Source organism: Nyctibius grandis, chromosome 3 (assembly GCF_013368605.1).
Source record: "Nyctibius grandis isolate bNycGra1 chromosome 3, bNycGra1.pri, whole genome shotgun sequence".
Taxonomy (NCBI): Eukaryota; Metazoa; Chordata; class Aves; order Nyctibiiformes; family Nyctibiidae; genus Nyctibius; species Nyctibius grandis.
This window is the reverse complement of record NC_090660.1, coordinates 75055655-75075727: the sequence shown is the minus strand read 5'-3', so window position 1 is coordinate 75075727 and position 20073 is coordinate 75055655. Positions and strand designations below refer to the sequence as shown.

At 38.0% G+C, this 20073-nt stretch overlaps 1 protein-coding gene across 2 annotated transcripts in view; it reads right to left on the bottom strand.

Moving 5' to 3' along the window:
- The window catches only part of PREX2 (phosphatidylinositol-3,4,5-trisphosphate dependent Rac exchange factor 2), a 199009-nt gene that overhangs the window by 97262 nt on the left and 81674 nt on the right, over positions 1–20073 (bottom strand). For both annotated transcript variants that reach the window (XM_068396145.1, XM_068396146.1), the window contains exons 12-21: positions 18802–18902; positions 14572–14675; positions 13177–13226; positions 12545–12620; positions 10255–10327; positions 8947–9089; positions 8704–8796; positions 7240–7388; positions 4722–4807; positions 2351–2487 (exon numbers count right to left, since the gene is read on the bottom strand). In XM_068396145.1, coding sequence (XP_068252246.1) covers positions 2351–2487; positions 4722–4807; positions 7240–7388; positions 8704–8796; positions 8947–9089; positions 10255–10327; positions 12545–12620; positions 13177–13226; positions 14572–14675; positions 18802–18902 — 1012 coding nt within the window. The remainder of the gene's footprint in view (positions 1–2350; positions 2488–4721; positions 4808–7239; positions 7389–8703; positions 8797–8946; positions 9090–10254; positions 10328–12544; positions 12621–13176; positions 13227–14571; positions 14676–18801; positions 18903–20073) is intronic.

Genomic DNA, 20073 nt, shown 5'->3' with positions numbered 1-20073 from the left:
AGAAGTTTGTGGAAGAATTCAAAGTTAAGCAAGGATAGCAAAAGTTTAAGTTGAAGTTGAACGTCACAACATTCAAGCAAAATGTACATCCGATTATGCTTTGCTAATATACAATATTTAGCTGCTATCTTTAACCCTTTAATCACAGATAACTAAACTTTTATATGATTAAGGTACTATTTCTCTCTAGGTTTCCTAGATTCATCCATGCCTTACTTTTTACTCAACAGCACCAAAATAATTTAAGAAGGAAGCTTAACTTTCAGAGCTCTTTGTTGATTGTCAGAAGACACCTGTGCACAAGCTGATTCACAGAAATGCTTCAGAAACCCACACTTTGCAGGTACACCTGAAAGCTTGCTGCTTATTTATGGAGTCTTACAGGTTTGCTTGGCAGCATTAAGACTGCCAATCTGTAATAGGAGATTTACATTATGTCAAAGGGTTTCTTCATTATTTGAACTTAATATGGACTAATGGAAGGACTCACTACTTAAACTGTAAGTCCCTCTTTCAAAAGATAACACAAGATACAATGCAATATGATTTGGAGCAATGATCTCCAAAAGCATTAGAGGTACAAACTAGGCATAAATCTGTCACATCGTGATTAGTATCACTGCAAATAAATTGTAATTCCAAGAAGTAAAATCTGCTTTCTATTTTCTTCATCCCAACAAGACAGAAAGAATACAAACATTGTCCAACAGAAGTTACACAGCTATTCACACTGTAAGAATCTGAAATAAAATTTCACACTCCAGGCAAGCAGGAAGACTCCTCACCCTGAAAAATGGAATATACAGGAAAGAGGAAAAGATCCCCTTTCAATTATGCAATCGCCAACCACAGGAAAGACTGCAATATTTGTGTTAATTAAATGATAGGCTAATGCACTGTACTTACAAAATAGAGAAATCCATAGTCATCTTCCAAATAATTAAAACCCCAAATTTCTGAATAGGAGATGAAATTTGAGCTGTGTTGACACCAATGGGAATATTGCCATTTGTTTCAGTCTAGACAGCGCTCTCATAGCATTTGACAGCATTACCTCCTGAATGAAGTTTTTCTTGTCAGTCTGGGGGATTTCAGTTATTTGTGATTTGCTGAATTATGATCAGCTACTTTTCAAGATTGAAATAAATACTCTGTATAGGAAAAAGTTATATACTCCAACATGTTACACAAGTGGATTGAAAAAACAGAGTAATTCTGCATGTCAAGACATTCATGCTAGTCAACATTAATCAATCCTTTTCAGATGTCACTAATCTCTACAGGAACTCTATAGTTATACACAGAGAGAACACATCTGCTATAAAGAATTTAATTTATCTTTTATTCTATTCAGTTTTGCTACTAGTGCACAAAGCAACCTCTCTTTACTAGAGCGCATCTTCCTTTAAAGAACAGATGAGCTTGATCTTGATATGCTATTTAACAACTTCAATTCTGTATCAGAGTTTAAACACAAACATCCAAAGATTTTCACAAAGACTGTATTTGCATGACACGGTTCTAACTAACTGTTACTTATAATTCTTATCTCGTATCTATGCAGTAGGTGCAGGAGAAGGATTTCACTCTTGATTTTAATTGGATTTTTCTTCTCAATTAACATGCACTGGAAGAGTTTGTGAAGTTAATTAATGATATTGGTTCACAGTTTATGAAAAATTTGCATGGACTTGGAAAAATTTCGTCATAGAATCCAGCTGGTTTTGGTTTTCTTCCTTAAATTTGTGTCTTGGAAGCCTGAGATTTTCTCCTAAACTAACATGAAAGATAATAAAAATTGCATGCTTATATTAAAAAAAAAGGAAATTTTGAGTCCTTGAATGTATGTTTATTCCCAAGGTTGGAATGCAATGGGAACACAGACAGTTTTATAGATGGAATTATGTGCACTCTGCTCTCTATGTGCTGAAGCGTTACACAATTCTGGAAGAAGATTAGCTCTCTGCATTGCATTCTCCTGCTGCTGAGCAAGCAGCTAGCTGTGTAAATCCCTCTCCATCATCATGAGAATATACCTCGTAATGTTTTCTGCAAAGAACTGCAGAAACACTTGAAATAATCCTTTAAAAATACCATATAAAAAAAAATAGCTATAAGCTTAATTTATTTCGATGCAGAAACTAAATAGACCTTGAACATCAGCAATATATTGAGCAGTCTTCAGCTTTTCTAATTCAGCTGGCTTCCCTTCACTTTTATTTACCACTCCTTTCCCGTAATCCCCCTCAAACACAACAGGTATGTGGACAGAGATACACACCACACTGTTTACTCTGACCAAAAAAGAAAAATTAGAAGAAAACCTGCAAGTGTACCAAGTGAGACATACCTGCACTGGCCGCCTGTACTTCCTGCATGCCGTGACATGAGCAATAACACTTGCATGAGTCTCTTTGCTGACGTTAATTCCATTCACTTTGATTATGCATTGGCCAGGGTGGAGACCTGCTGCAGCTGCCACAGTTCCTATTAAAAAAAACCCACACAGTTAACAGCCTTCTTTCCCTAAACATCTCCTTTAAAGCTTACAGTCCAAGAGCCTCATTTTTAAATCAGAATTTGCTCTCACTGATTCTTACATACTTCCCCTGACCACTGGGTGCTTCAGCAGTCAGCTGGACTCCAAGAAAATGGAGTTCCCCAGCAGATGATTCCATAAAAACAGTCCAGACTATTTTCTAAAGGCTGTTTTATAAAACAAATATTGATTAGCGATATGAAAATGTGGAAAATTTGTCTTAAAGAAAAGGATTTTAAAAGGATAAAAGGGTTCTCGCTTGAAACTCACTAATTATAACTTAAATCACTTTTATTCCCAATTCTTTTATATGCTCTAAGCTTATAAGCTTCTTGACTACTTCAGGTGTCTCTATTTTATGTACAAAATAGAAGCTTTCTGACAATTCATAAAGAAGTATCAGAGTATACTAGAGTTTCTTGTTAAACATTAAGTGAAATATCCAAATCCAAAGACATTTCCAAGGATCTTGTTCCTATTTTAATCTTTTTACCAACTCAATTATAACAGTGTGCCTTACAGCTTTAATCAAAATACCCAAAGATAATCAAGTAGGAGATCACAAATTTAATTACGGGGGGCGGGGCAGGGGGAACAAAACAAAACATTCCCTTTGAGCAACATAAAATACATGGTTCAGTGATTTATCTTCACAATGGAATAATCACCTTAGGAAGATCTTCTATCCACTGAACAGGTACTACAAAAACAGCAGCTGTCTCCAGGTCTCTTCAGTGTGACTCCAGCCCACTGCTGAAAGACAGCCTGCTGGAGTATGACCTTAGCTCCAGCTATCTGAACGTTCGCCTCCTTACATCTCTTGATACTGCCACAAAGGTGCCAGGGAAGTCAAAATCTATTGCCTAGAGACGGCAAGGCTGAGGTGCAGAAGCTAGCTGATATGAAAGAAAAGGCTAGAATTTGCAGGGCTGACAAATAGAAAAGCTATGTCATGACTTGTCAGCTGAGCGTATTTGACAAGGAAATAACTTAAAGAGTATATCTGGATTTCCTTCATTTTTAGGTACCACCAGGTTAGATGATAGTTGTGTTTTAAATCTAATATCAAAGAAAGTCTCTGGAAATGACACCATTACCAGCTACTGCCATGCCCTCCCAAAAAAAGGATTTAAAAATAAACATTTAAATAGGCCTTATTAAATATCTCTCTCAAAAAAAAAAAAAAAAAAAAAAAATCTCTCTTTAAAAAACCCAAGGTCCCAATTTAGCAAAGTATTTAAGCATATGCCTAAAATCTTTCAGGTTTAGCAAACCACACAAGCAAGCACTTACATACTGTTGAGGCTAATTGGAATAAAGTATATGATTAATGAATAAAGATAGGCAGTTGAATTGAGATCCAGGTGCAGAAATAATTATCACATCAGCTCAACAGTCTGTAGTTTATTAGACTTTCTCTTGAAAATCTAATTCCTGATACCACAGCCTAGAAAAAAAAAGTCATCAAGCTCTGTTCAAATCTGGCTGCTTTGCAGATTAGTTCATTTTCAATTCCTTGATTACAAAGGGGGGAGGGGAGGAAAAGGACACAACTGCCCCACAAGAGCTGAAAATACAGTTAGTTGGCTCTACCACTAGCATGCGACAGCAACAAACAATGCTTCAACTTTTTTTATCGCCAATGCACCAGTCAAGAACATACTAAGTTAGGGATGGCAAGCATTTGACAATCACATCACAAAATGGACAAAACAGTATTTAGAGGAAACATCTGCAATTACTAAGACAGACTTGGTCACTAGCACCCTTGAAAAGGTTTGTGAAAAGTGTATTTTCTGTAAAATGTTTTCAGAACATTGTAGAACCACATGGCCACCTAGCAAATTAACACTCAGGAAGTGAGTGGTTCCCAACACCCATTCACTGGAGAAGGTGACTTTGCATCCATCAGCTATTCCTTAGTCTGTAAAGAATGTACAGCCTTAACTTAACTTCCCTACATTCACATAAACACATACCGAAAGAAAAAGCGCCAGAAAATCTATCAAAAGCTTACAAAGTATAAGAACACAAAATATTCTTATTTGGTTTTATTTAATAGTTTGTTACGTTGGGGGGAAAAAAATCTAATCTAATCTGAATCATTGGACCTAATTTTGATTTATCTCAGCCATGCCATTTAGATATTAAATGTATATTTACCACAGCTCTTATGGCTTACCTCTCCCAACAGCATGGACAACTGATGGGCCAAAGCCCCGGATTTGGAATCCAAGTCCATCTGCAGAGTCAGGAATCTTCATTGTCCTGATACAAGCAAAGATTCAATACAAATGTAGCAAAAGGTAGCATTTTTTATTCAAGATAAAAGTGGATAGCAATAAGTAGGTTACAAGGGTATAAGACTCCACACCTTCATTCAATTCAGTTTCAGATTCAGCATCATTCATCTTCCAGATATTCTGCACCACTGACATCAGAAATAAGAGCAAGCTGAGATACCAAAACCAATTAGAGGAAGGCAATACTATTTCACAGGGAAATTCAATATGCGATTACGACCAAAGCACCACCATAGCTTTAAAATTCCTCCCAAAGGGACTGCAATTTGGGTAAGTTGCCAGAGCACAGCAACACTGAAAGCCCTGGGAAGGCAGGCAGGCTCTCAGCCAAAAGGACAGAGCCTGGGGACCACAGATCATGGCAGGCCTCATCAGATGAGCTGCAGAAGACTGCATAGACTAGATCCGTATTACAATTTGTTAACATCTATGTGTCTACTTGGTGAGTTTTATTGAAAAAATATTTCGTTGCAGTTTTTCTGAGCAGCTATGCAAGTACTGAGTTTTGTAAAGCAAGAATCATCTACTACTGTTCATATAACTTGTAAGCACATTGTGCTACACTCCCACTTGGTCTAAGTGCAACAGTAATAAACCTACTGACAAACATAACGAACAAAAACACAGTTCCTGAGAAGCAAAATCCACATCTACTCCTTAAAATAAAGCCCCGAGCTCGCCCAAAGTAAGCTAGCGTATCCACATGATACCAGCTCAGGTTCCAGAAAAAGCAACACAGCTGCATTAGCCCTTATCAGAGCTAGTTAGGTCATGCATAACAGTGCACTGATTTAACTTTGCAGCCTTTACTTCCAGAGCCATCTCTGTTAGTATTTAAGGGATCTTTGCCCCGAGCTCCATTTGCCAGTGCAAAAGCAGACAAATTAAAACTGATGCTGAAAAGTGATTTTAAAATACATTTGGACTGTAATAAACTTGATTCACAGGTAGTTTTGAATAATATAATTTCTTGTATTTTCATTTTTTTCTGGTATACATAATGCTTAGCATTTGGAGACAATTATCAGCAGAGGTGAGATCCAAAATGCACTGAAGTCTATAAATTTTTTTGAAAATATTAGAATATTCTTGAGATTAATAAATTTTCATTTGAAATATTTTCATAAGTATAGCATCATTTAGTATACTTATATATTAACCAAGGTTGATACAATCTATATGGTTTCATTCTGAAAATGCTTTGTGAACATGCTAATGAGCTATGAAAGACCATCACTGGCAGTTTAGGCTAAGAATTTAGGACAGAGCTGTCTCTTCTGCCAACACAGTTGTGCTAGCAGCAGCTCCTGACAAAAGGCAGGCAGCACTGAGAAACAAATTCTTCAACTCCTTTCACTAGATCATCTCTGTCAACCTTGAAATTCACCCACATTTTCACTGGCAAGTTGTGTCAGAAATTAAACCAAGATCTACATTAAAGAAAGGCCAAGATATGCCTTTTATGCTTGCTACAACACTATCACCTACTGGTTTCGGGGATTTTTTTGTTGTTTTTGTTTGTTTGTTTGGTGGTTTTTTTGGAGTACCAGTCCAGATGATCATCTTTATGCTATATTTCTTTCTTTGCTCTTTTCCCCTTTCTGGGTGCCATTGTATTTCTCAAGACACCTTTGCTTATTAACAGGAGAAATACGTCTCCATTCTACAGCTGCACCAGAGCCATTTCCAAGGCACTCTGTGTGTGCTATCTGCTAACAGAGGATGGCTCCTCCTTACACCCTGCAAAATTTGATCAAAATTACTCCTGGCCACTGTTTCTTACTGTCCTCTTTCTTTGGTATATATAAACTACTAACAACCGCATTAACTTTATTAATAGACCTATGCTCATTTACATACTTACTGAACCCAGCCATTAGGCCTCACTTTGTATTTCTTTTACATAAGAAAAATTGCATTCAGGTAGGAATGGTCAAAGCTGTGTACAGAAATGCATCTGAAGATGGGGAGCTGTTTACTTGCTCCTGCTGTTTACACAACCAGCACGCACGCTGAAGGGGCCCATTAGATCAGAGTCCAACTTCTGCCAAACCACCAACCAATCCCCAGACAGAGGAACTTGTTTAATAAACACAGTGAGAGACAAGTGATCAAAACTGTCCTTATAGTCAAGGAAACTTCACTTACATTTGTGGTTCCTGCATGTATTTAAAGTGGCAGAGCTGATGATCTAAAGCACTTCTATTTCGCTTTTGCTGACTGACAAATGTAATAAAACAAAATCAAAGCAGATCGCATTGCTCGACTTTACAAAGTCAGATTAGATATAGCATTTAAAGTAACTTTACAGTAGTGCTGTTTGAAGTTCCACTGGTCTTTTAAAATTCACTTCAATTGTAGTTTGTAAAAATTCCCCCAAAAGGAATGACAACTTACTCCCGTGGTTTAGTGCTCACAAGAACCCGCAGGGGCTTTCTGCTGTTTAAACATGCTTTCAGGAAGCAATCCACTTCACTGAAGGGTCTCAGAAAAACCAGGTCACCATTAATGGCAAAGATTTTTTTCCCAACTTCCAAGCCTGCCATCTAGAAAACAATAACAGTTGTGTATTATGTTTGCCTTTTATAACCACTAACATTATGTTTTCTTCTGCTGGTATGCAACCCCAATAGGAACAATGACATGCACATTTCCTTCACATTCTTTATGCCTCCTTCACATACCACACACAAAAGACTTACACCACAAAATGCTTCTAGAACTGGATAAATTGACGTGAAGGGTACAGTAAACACTCATTCTGAAGAGACCTAAATACAAGACCTAGTCTTAATCAAGATTGCATAACAGTATTACAATATCAGTTAATATTTGTAATAATTAACACAACAGCTTTCATTGAGTCAGTTTATTTTTTTATGACATTACTGTTTGTCCATCCATCATTCTCCAAACGAACTAATGCATCTTTTCACAAGGAAAGACCTGATTAATGTTTTAATAAATGAATATTTATTAAGTTCGAAACCAAAATAAAATCCTTAAACATTTCATGGCCTTTGAGCCACAGATATGACAAGCCAAACTGCATAGTTTTTAAACTCTGGTCTAACAAGAAAGGAACCATAACCAGTTGGATGGCAGAAGTACACAGAGTGGCTCAGGGCACAGGCTAAACCTTAGCACCATCTGAGATCGTGGCAGAACCTGACTGCTAGAAATCACCCTGGATATAGCTCTGTGGCTGTATTATATTACTGATTTGCTACATCTATTTTCATCTTAAATTTCTATTCCAACATGAGATTTAGAAAGGTTTGAAAAGTAGGTCTAAATTTTTTCTCTCGTGGAAGAGACTTGTTCTTTATCTTTACATGTACAGAGACTCCCATGCAGTTCAGCAGAATAGGAATTTACTCAAAGAGCATCTAAAGCAATACTAACAGAAAGGCTGTAATTTATTCATTCAGATTCTCAAATTCCAGACTTCATCTAAAGCTTGATACATCCTTCGTTATGAAATATATCAAGTGCAACTCACAGACTAGCTTTACATTCATTTCATATTCTACCAAAAATGTTTATTTCACTCATGATTAATGTCATCACTGGAATATTATAAAATATATAAAAATGAAATGATAACTTTTATATCACCACTCAATACGAAAATTTACCTGAGCAGAAAATGAGTGCTGATAATGGCCAAAGCAATATTTTAAAGAAAATAAAAAAACAAAACCAAAGAAAAAAAGGAAAAAACAAGATTCATAACCACAGCTTTCTTGGAAAGTCGTCATTGTCACCTTCTACTACTATAGATTTTCCTAAGTGATGCATAAAACATACACCTGGGATCAAGTGAATAAAACAGGGAAGATAATTTATAATACTTGATACCTCAGCATTTGATCCTTTCTCCACCACTTTAATAATTGGCACTTTATTTTTATCTTCTAAACCAAAACCATAGGTGCCTTCATTAGATTTAATCTGAAAAATAAAATTGTTCAAAATATTGTTCAGAAAGGCATTAAGAAGAGCTAAAGTATATCCTCATTAAATAACAATACACAGTGCTAATTTATTGTCGCTACAACCAATTTTTTAACTCAAAGCATACAATCATTGGGTTTCACTCACCAGTAATGACTTGGCTATGACATTTTCCACTACTTTCAGATCATGTTTCATGAGTCTGTGCTTCATATTTGACCCTTCCATTTCTTCATCCGCATAAAAACGGAAGAGCAGTGGTTCATCTTTAAATTCGCTTTTCTCTAACACTGTATGATACAAAACCACACATATTGATCCATTTTTTTCTTTTGAACTTTTGAATATCATGCCTTTCATGACCCATAAAATACTGGACATGCATACACATATTAAATGCTAGCAAGCTATTTTTGTGTGTGAATCTAGGGAAATCTTAATTTTAAACATAAACAATGATTTTTATTTGGATCCATTACAGACAGGTATCACTAAGCTCATTTTCAACTACAACATCTGGATTCCACCAAGCTGAGGAAGACATACTAGCCTGAAAGGGTTTTAGTGAAAATGCCAAGCACAAAGTTTTTTCCTAAAAAGGATTTAAAAACACAATTTTGAAAAGTTCTGCTGGACAGCTGCTGGAGATGCTCACCACCAAGTTCTGGCACTCTCCAGGTGGCAAAGCATGCCAGGTTCAGTATCAGAAATGGGTTTGGTGGGGATGTGGAAGCAACTAGAACAGCAGACGGATGCAGTTTGTATGTTTAAAAGTCAAAGGAAAAAGAATGAACAGCGCCAGAGAGGAAGTTAATTCTCCCTCCTTCTCTAAACAAGCTGATGAGAAAATAATTTCTTCCTCTTTTCATTCAGTAAATGGCCTACTGCTTCAGTCCTTTCACTGAAATCTTCCCTCTGATGGTATTAAATGCGACCTCGTTCACCTCATTTTTGTTACTGCATATATCTCTGCTCTCCTCTTCCTTCTTTGTTCACGGCTGTCCTTGTGATTTTCTCATTTTTCTACAGTCCACTTTCTCCTATTGTCACCACTTCACTTTTTTAAAGTCATGCTCCTCCATGCTCTATTCATCCCCCGCAAAAAATGTCTCCTTTCTTTCCTACATATTTCCTAAATTTTCATCGTCTCATCTGTGCAAACACATATTACCTGCTTAAGAAATTTCTTCCGAAGTGGCTTATAAAACTGCCCCCCACCAATCCTTTAGAGGATGAATTCCTCAGTACATGCTATAAAATTGAATGAAAATAATTTTCACAGTATACAATAGCTATTTTTTTTCTTGAAGATTGTAGCATAGGTCTCTTCAGCGATACAATGAAACAACTTCCTATCCCTTCTGTAATACCTTTACCAGCCCCTGCATTTCCATCTAACTATGTAGATAGCATTAAACAAAAGGTAAGCATAGCTTGTACAGTGTATTTACTTACCATGGTGCATAAACCCATTATCACAAAGAGCTACACCGAATATCATAGCTTCCTCCCTCGTCCGGCAATCCCCCTGTTAAACCATAGCATATTTTTTTAAATAGGTTTTAATATAGCAGCAAAGTGAATTCTATGCACAATGGCGTAACCTCACGAGGCTGACAATGGTTGTAGATTATATCTATGACTGCCATCTTTATATATACACCTATAGCATACATATAAAGCAGTATATACATGTTTATCATAGAATCATAGAATAGTTTGGGTTGGAAGGGACCTTATATGGTATACCTCTTTATATTTACAAATAAATACGTAAACATTTTAGTAACATTGCATTCTCCATAAAAAATTTTAGATTCTCTTTGCTAAGTTGTGGGCAACGGGAGAGGTGCCTGAGGACTGGAGGAAAGCGAATGTCACTCCAGTCTTCAAAAAGGGCAAGAAGGAGGACCCAGGGAACTATAGACCGGTCAGCCTCACCTCCATCCCTGGAAAGGTGATGGAACAACTTGTCCTTGGTGCTGTCTCTAGGCTCATCAAGGATAGGGGGATCATTAGGGGCACTCAACATGGCTTCACCAACGGGAAGTCATGCTTAACCAACTTGATAGCCTTTTATGAGGACATAACCCGGTGGATAGATGATGGTAAAGCTGTGGATGTGGTCATTCTCGATTTCAGTAAAGCGTTTGACACGGTCTCCCACAGCATCCTCGCAGCTAAACTGAGGAAGTGTGGTCTGGATGATCGGGTAGTGAGGTGGATTGTGAACTGGCTGAAGGAAAGAAGCCAGAGAGTGGTGGTCAATGGGACTGAGTCCAGTTGGAGGCCTGTGTCTAGCGGAGTCCCTCAAGGGTCGGTACTGGGACCAGTTCTATTCAATATATTCATTAATGACTTGGATGAGGGATTAGAGTGCGCTGTCAGCAAGTTCGCTGATGACACAAAACTGGGAGGAGTGGCTGACACACTGGAAGACCGCGCAGCCATTCAGAGGGACCTGGACAGGCTGGAGAGTTGGGCGGGGAGAAATTTAATGAAATATAACAAGGGCAAGTGTAGAGTCCTGCATCTGGGCAAGAACAACCCCATGTACCAGTACAAGTTGGGGGCAGAGCTGTTGGAGACCAGTGTAGGGGAAAGGGACCTGGGGGTCCTAGTGGACAACAGGATGACCATGAGCCAGCAGTGTGCCCTTGTGGCCAAGAAGGCCAATGGCATCCTGGGGTGTATTAGAAGGGGTGTGGTCAGCAGGTTCGAGAGAGGTTCTCCTCCCCCTCTACTCTGCCCTGGTGAGGCCGCATCTGGAATATTGTGTCCAGTTCTGGGCCCCTCAGTTCAAGAAGGACAGGGAACTGCTAGACAGAGTCCAGCGCAGAGCCACGAAGATGATTAAGGGAGTGGAACATCTCCCTTATGACGAGAGGCTGAGGGAGCTGGGTCTCTTTAGCTTAGAGAAGAGGAGACTGAGGGGTGACCTCATTAATGTTTATAAATATGTAAAGGGCAAGTGTCATGAGGATGGAGCCAGGCTCTTCTCAGTGACATCCCTTGACAGGAAAAGGGGCAATGGGTGCAAGCTGGAACACAGGAGGTTCCACTTAAATATGAGGAAAAACTTCTTTACGGTGAGGGTGACCGAACACTGGAACAGGCTGCCCAGAGAGGTTGTGGAGTCTCCTTCTCTGGAGGCATTCAAAACCCGCCTGGACGCGTTCCTGTGTGATATGGTCTAGGCAATCCTGCCCCGGCAGGGGGATTGGACTAGATGATCTTTCGAGGTCCCTTCCAATCCCTAACATTCTGTGATTCTGTGATTCTATTATGTTCAATTTTTAACTTTTGTTTTATAAAACTGGTGCATGTTGACTGAGTGAACAGGTTACCCTGTTCTTGTTTCCAGTTCACTTAAAGTAAAACAGAACTGATGCCAGCAAATTGGTACTGACTTTTATCCATCTAGTTAGTAATTTAAAGTTTTTCAGAGCCTATTCATTTCACTTTAAGCCATGAACAATGTTACATGCTGAATCACAAAGCTAAGTCTCATTAAAACATTTAAAGTTCGATTGCAAATAAGGAAGATAAGCACAAAAGGGATGAACAGCAGGGCTGCTGACAGCTGATTTCTGTTACTTTACTAGTTTAAGAGGATTACACTTACACACGCTGTTCTAATAACCCTTACACAAAGTGTTCACATATTATTCTGCTTAATACATCACTACCTATCAAATCAGAATTTAAATGCAAAACATACATAAATTCATAGGTGTACACTTGCCTGTGCAATCAACCAGTCTATGAGTTTGTTAGCCATGACCACAGATTTGTAGGTTCTCAAATGATAATCTTTATCCCTGTTCAAAACAAAACAACTTAAAAAAAATCAAACAAAAACTCAAAAGAGCCTAACAGAAAAAAACTTGTATTTTATAAACAAGTTAGTTGCAAGCATGAATTGAGCGTTTTGTAATGGTTCAGAAGTTGCCTCTGGAGTAGAAAAGCAAGTCAAACCTTTCAGTGCAGATGAGGAGAAGGAAGCTGACCATATCTTACTTGGGTGATAATGCCACTGGAGTATAAAGGCAGTTGTTTTGTTACAGCTGGAACTCTCCAAATGAGGTACTGGACTGTTAGTAAAGGAGTGTATTAATATATACAGTAAGCATATAAGCATATCCCTCAGGACCTAGAAGGCTCTAAAAGTCTGTTAAAAAAGGTCATATTGGATGGAGTTTGCAGTCGTTTAATGATTCAGTTATGCTTTTTGTCTCGATAGCCCTTCAATCTTGTTTGATTACTCCCAAGAGACTAATCGTGATAGGATAGGTTAGGTTCCTACATTCAAACACACTATCTTCAGATAGATACTTTTTCCGAATGACTCTCTAAGGATTTCCCAATTGGACTCACCTAATTACTGGGGTAAACAGACTGTGAAGGCGACAGTACAGTCGTACACCCTGTTAAAAGAGAAAGATGAGGTTAGTTAACCACGCGTTCACACCACAGAGAACATAAGAGGTACGGATGCAGTAAGGAAGTCTACATGTTCTAAATGCACTTCATTTAGGTAGCAAAAAAGTCTGTTCAAATTTCTGTGTATCTTCATGTGCCAAAACTTAATATTTCCAGATAACAATACTGACGAATAAATGATGAGAAAGAAAACATTTCCAATCTAATCTAAGCTTCACTGAGACAGATGCAAAAAGGATTAACTTTAAGGTAGCATTAAAAAACTATGAAGGTATAGTACTTTGAAAGAAAAGTACACAAAACCTGAAAGATAAAGCAATGTTTCCATGCATTAGGATTTTCCCAATCATTGGTTGCTATTTGACACCCAAAATGAGTAATTAAAGTAAACACTGCATTTGATTATACGCATTGATACTTCACTTATGAATTGAAATTATAACTAACCAATAAACTTTAAAAAAATGCAAAAAGATTCAAAGATCGGAAACGTTTTCAGTTAAAAACAAAATATAAAACATTTGGAGGAGTTTAAGAAACTACCATCAGAAAATGTTATTTTAAAAAAGAAATCACGTTAGTATTCCTTAGCAGATTATCAAAAAACAATTATGTTTATAACACACAAGAACCATGTACAACAATTAAAAGTTGTGTCAAATTAGATTCCATCCTACTTTGCTGTGCCTGGTAGTTCAGTATTAAAGTTATTTCTAGATATACCTTACATTAACAAAAGTCAGCAAAAAAGTGAATGACACTGTAATATCATTCCCAAATGCTGACATTTTCTACGGCCTCAAAATCATGAAAAGTTTGAATATTAATGAGTTTAAAGGCAACTTTTTTCAATCATTTTGTTATGCTCAGTAGTGTAGATGGATAGCACGACCTATCTGTGTTTAAACATCTACATGACTGCAGATTTACTGCCTTGTTAAGGCACTAAGACATTCAGATTAAAGAGAAAATTAAAACCAATTTTCTACATATAGCTTCATATCTATTAAAATAGACTAACAAATACAAGAGACAGAAATGCCAGCTTCAGAATCACCCAGAAACACAGGCAATGCATCCTGCATATGAAACCATTAAATAACAAAAATAATTAAAAAAATAACAAACTTTGATTTTGTATTTAAAATGTGTAACAACAAGCCAAAATCTTCCCTTCCAAATGAAAAACTGAATTTGATTCACATAAATACAGAGACAGGCAAGTGTGAGAGGATATTTATCCTAACATAGTATTTTACATTATTTTTCAAACAGAACCTCCATTTCTGATGTGTTCTTCCTAATAATAGCAACTATTCTATTCCGTACCTTAGAGATCACATCCTGCATCTCATTTCTGGGGTAGTATGTTCCATCATCGTATCGGAATCTGTACAGCATGTGTTCAGGTTTGAATTGGTGCTTATCTGTAACTAAATTTAAAAAAAAAAAGTCATGTATTGTTAGGTGACTTTATGAAGAAATCAACAAGAGAGAAGAGGGCCAGCATCATTTCCTCTAATAACAGTCCATTACACAGCAATAGGTTGATTTCAGACAGGGAGGGCAGGAAGCCCAATTAGATCATCTGCCCTAAGTTCCTTTATGTCACTGGTGACAATATTTCTCACAACATTTAAGTAGTCTAGAAGAAGCTCAACAATTTCAAGTCACAGGGCAAAAAATAAGAAAGACAAACAGACAGAGAATAGCCTGAAAAATTAGGCACTCGAATTTGTTCTAGCCTTCAGCGCTTTTTGCAAAGCTTATTGACCAAATAGGCAAATAAAGTTTCTTTGCAACTATTCCTACTACTGTTCCACATGTTTCTCTGTTCTAATTCTTGCTGAGGCCAATCTCAGGTCAGTCAACAAAGGTACAAACCCTCTACAACACATCTGACCAGTCTTGCACTGGGGAGAGAAGGGAAATGGATCATCTTCCTCTATACACAGCCAGCTGAAGGTCTTCAGTGCAAGAGACTTGCAATCATTATGAAGGTGTTGATAATCCATTTCTCCAAAGACCCATGAAAGAGGATCTTAACATGAATTTCCAGAGTTTCACAAGATTCCAACAACAACCTCACAACTTCACGTGTTTTGTCAGAACAGTCACATAATGAGTTACAAACCTCCTTCTGGAAACGGTACTACAGCAAGTCGTTCTGAAAAACAGCTGATTCATTTGATGGCTGAGGACAGCACTAGGCATAACCTAGGAAAACTGTCTTGTTTTAATTACTGTTTTGCTTGCAGATGTAAGCTTTAATTTTGAAACTAAATTTGCATGTCATCAACTGATAAAGGAGACTACTGTAATGTCTTCATTAATCAGAGTAACAGAGCTGACAGTGTTAGGTAATTCTTCTGTGCACGCCTTCCTATACCAAGTGATTAAACCATCATCCCTTGCTCTCTTCAAAAAATTTAATAAGGCACCATAAACTTTGTACAGTAAGGTGCCTTCTGTTCGCATTGTTTTTCATGCCCCTTCAAGCTCTTCAGTACCTCCACACATCATTTGATACATGGACATAAAAACTGGACTTCATATTTTAAGTGGTTTCACCAGTGTCATGTGCAAGAGCAAAATAACTTCTATACCTGTATTTGATATATCTACCAATAGTAAAGCCCAAGACACTATTCCAATTGCCCTGAACTGATGGTTCACGCTAAGGTGATTATCCAAAATAACCCCTCAGCTCTTCTATGTATCATTGCTTCTCAATACATCAAATATAGACTACAAAATTTTCACATACAATGCCTAGTATAACTATCTAAAGGAATTTTAATCAATTGTGACCATTTAACCCAGAAAAAAAGATACCTTCTAGTTCTGTAATTAAAAGTAATTTCCTAATGTTGGAAAAAAAAAATATATTACGCTAGACCAAAATACATTGAGAGTTTTTAAAAACATCAGCTACAGAAAATAGAAAAAAACACCACCAGGACAGTGTTGCTTAAGGCCAAATTTTTCCTTGCTGTTACAGAGATGCGCATGGATGGAGCCAGGACTACAAAGCACCTTTCCATCCTTGCATGCCCATGACGAACAGCGCAGGCTCTGCCCTCTGAGGAACACAAGCACTGCTCTGTCTTTGCAGCCCCTACTTACACACAGTGCACCAGAAACTAAGGGAGCAGGTCCACAGAGCTGGCACATCCTGAGCTCTGGAAAGCAAGGAAACCAGACAAGGATGCTTCCGACTACAGTATTGTGTAAAATACCATATATATCCAGGGAATACTGTGCGGAAAGCTGTAAATCACTATTTGCTTGGGGGGGGGTGTGCTTCTTTCTAGGATATAGGTGTGATTTGGCTTGTTCTACTCAAGAGGAAGGACAGATGATCTATCAGCCACTGTACTAACATGGAAACGTTAAAAAAAATATGAAAACATTTAGCTTACTGTTTAGCTTTCCTTTTAACTACAATCAGCAATACATTTGCAAGGCCATAGTTTCAAACACTTAAAACTGATAAAATGCTGCATTACCACTAAAATAAGGAACCCCAAGTTGTTTTGTATGTCACTCCCAACAACCTACCTATACTTTGTGTTGGGATAGATATTCATATGGCATACACTATGAAAAGGGAACAGATCCAGGTTTAAACTGGTCTTTACTTTTTTTTGACAGGGTAATTTTGACTCAGATCAGCATATCATTCCAGGAAACTGCACAGTCACATAAATATCTATTAATTTTAAAACTGTCTGATATTCAGATTATTTTTCTAACTATAAAGCTCATTACTGCCTTGAGAGGAAGCTTCCATCTCTAATCATCAGCAGCAAGTGACTGGACAAAGTACCTCAGCCCATTGGCTGATGTAAGTCATTTCATGCCTTAAGAGAATGCCACCAGCTGGATTTAAAATAGCAATATACAAATAGATTTTTCCCTTTTGCAAAATTGGAGAGAAAGAAAAAAACAAACAAGGGAAAACCATAACTTTTCTACTTGCAAGAGTTCACACAACAGGAAGTAAAGCAATGCCCATCACAACATGAGTCTGGCATTGCTAGAATGAAGCCCAGCACAGTGAAAATAATGCCCAGCACTGTGAATATGCAAAGTCTAACAAAGCCCTCTACAACATTCGCAATGTGAGTAACAGCCAAACTTTCTTTCTCCCTTGCTCCCTCTGTGAAAACAGATGGTTCATTCAACTTTATTTTAAGAATTCTATTTTCACTAAACCACAGCTGGATCCACTATTCAAAGTAGCATGTCTGGCTCACATTTCTATGCTCTAAAATAATTACCCTTTTATCTCATGAAATCACACAATATTCATTTAACTCTGTATTGAGAAATCTATGAGTGTATTTGGGATATAAATTACAAGATCAGAAGAAGAATCTTTAGCAACAGAATCATTCCATTGAAAACAATTCTGTGTGTGTAGTAAACATAATAGCATCTGACATTTGAATGATGGTAGAGGAAAATCATGTAGACTGACATTAAAGAATTAAAGACTACATGACTACTGATGAATAACCTTAATGTTCTTCCTCCTACTCTTCGTATGTTTAAAATGCACACAGCTAAGCGGCACTCTGTTACTCCCGCTTTCTTTCCAAAGACACTGAAAACATCATGGCAAAGAACGTACTAAATCCATTGCTGGCTGAAGTATGTAAGTATTAAAATGTATATTACCAATGATTCTACCTAAATTTACACCCTGGATCTATGCTGGAACAGTAGCTAACTTCACAACTGTTTCACAGTTTTTCTTTTCTTAAGTGACTGTAGCTACTGTAAGCCAATGAATGCCTTCAAAAACAGAAGTTTCTCCAGTTCGCTTATATGGTCCTGTTGGACTATACCTTGTAAAAGGGACAGAGATGAGGACCTGCTCTGGTAAAAGAAAAATGTTGCCAATGCAAATTACCTCCAGAAATCAAACCTTCTTATTGGCTCAAAAATTGAATCATTTCAGTGATACTTCTCTACGGAGTGAGCCAAATGCAGATAGCTGACTGAAAGTTTCAGCATAAAAATATCACCTTTAGTAACTATACAATGTAGTGAAAATAAGGCCTTAAAATTCAAAAGATTAAATGGTTGAGTTGTAGGTTGGATTTCACCAGCTCCACTTGTAATACCTCACAGGTGAGCAGGCACATCTATCAATAGCCAACTATGACTCATTCTCATCTGCAATTCTTAGTTGAACATGTATCCCTAAAAAGCGTGGCCTTAATAAAACGTTCAAATCCTTAGAAGCAGTCTACTGTTCTCTGTTCCCCCAGAATTTATTTTTGCTTACAAGAGAATAGCAATGTTTCTCTAGGTCCCTGTTTGCAACGTTGTGATCCCAACAGCTTAGATGTAATCTGATTAAATCAGTGGAGCCTCTCCCAGTAAAGCTGCTAAGCATGGACAATGGCCCCATGAGGTCCCTGCAAAGATAACAATGCAGATTCAACAAGCTGTCTTGTGTAACAAGACCATCTCTTTTGTCAAACAAAATTTAGTTCACTCTAATTACAACAATTACCTTGAAAACAAGTTAAAACTAATTATATTTACCATGATGGATAATGCCATTCTCTAACAAAGCTTGGCCAAGATGAACACCTTCTTCAGATTTGTGTATCTCTCCAATTTCCAACAACCAGGACACAAATTCACTGAATTAAAAACAGATACAAAAAAAACAAACTTTAAATGTCATACCACCACATCTACTACATTTCACTATCAGTTACTAGTGTTTCTTACGAGCCTAGTAAGTGATTCTTAAGCCTAATCAGCTTCAGAATGCTGTAACACCTTTTAAAAAAACACTAATTTCAACTTTTTTACTATTCCAACATAAATACATACCGTTTCTCTTGAGATGTCTTTTCTGTTCAGTTTTACCTTTGCACGTGGTGCACCATTAGCAAGTTTGCTGATGATACCAAACTGGGAGGTGCTGATGACTCTCTTGAGGGGCAAGAAGAGGGATCTAGGCAGATTGGAGCACTGGGTAATCATTAACGGCATGAAATTTAACAAGTCCAAATGCCAGATCGTGCACCTGGAATGGAGTAATACCAGGCACAAGTATAAACTGGGAAAGGAGTGGCTGGAGAGCAGCCCTGCAGAAAGGGATCTGGGGGTGCTGGTCGACAGGAGGCTCAATGTGAGTCAGCAGTGTGCCCTGGTAGCCCAGAGGGCAAACTGCATCCTCTGGTGCATCAAACACAGTATAATCAGCTGGTCAAAAGAGGTGACTATCCCGCTGTACTCAGCGTTGGTGCAGCCTCACCTTGAATACTGTGTGCAGTTCTGAGCCCCACAAGTTAAGAAGGATGTGAAGGTCCTTGAATGCATCCAGAGTATGGCAACAAAGCTGGTGAAAGGGCTGGAAGGAATATCCTATGAGGAGCAGCTGAGGACTTTGGGCTTGTCTAGTTTGGGGAAAAGGAGGCTGAGGGGCAACCTCATTGCTCTCTACAGCTTCCTGAGGAGGGAAAGCGGAGAGGGAGGTGCTGATCTTTTCTTCCTGGGATCCAGTGATAGGACATGTGGGAATGGTTCAAAGCTGTGCCAGAGGAGGTTTAGACTGGACATTAGGAAGCATTTATTTACTGAGAGGGTGGTCAAACACTGTAACAGGCTTCCTAGGGAGGTGGTTGATGCCCCAAGCCTGCCCGTGTTTAAGAGGCATTTGGACAATGCCCTTAACAACATGCTTTAACTTTTGGTCAGCCCTGAATTGGTCAGGCAGTTGGAAGAGATGATCGTTGTAGGTACCTTCCAACTGAACTACTCTATTCTATTCTATTTCCATGGGTTTGGGGATTTCCTAAGGTA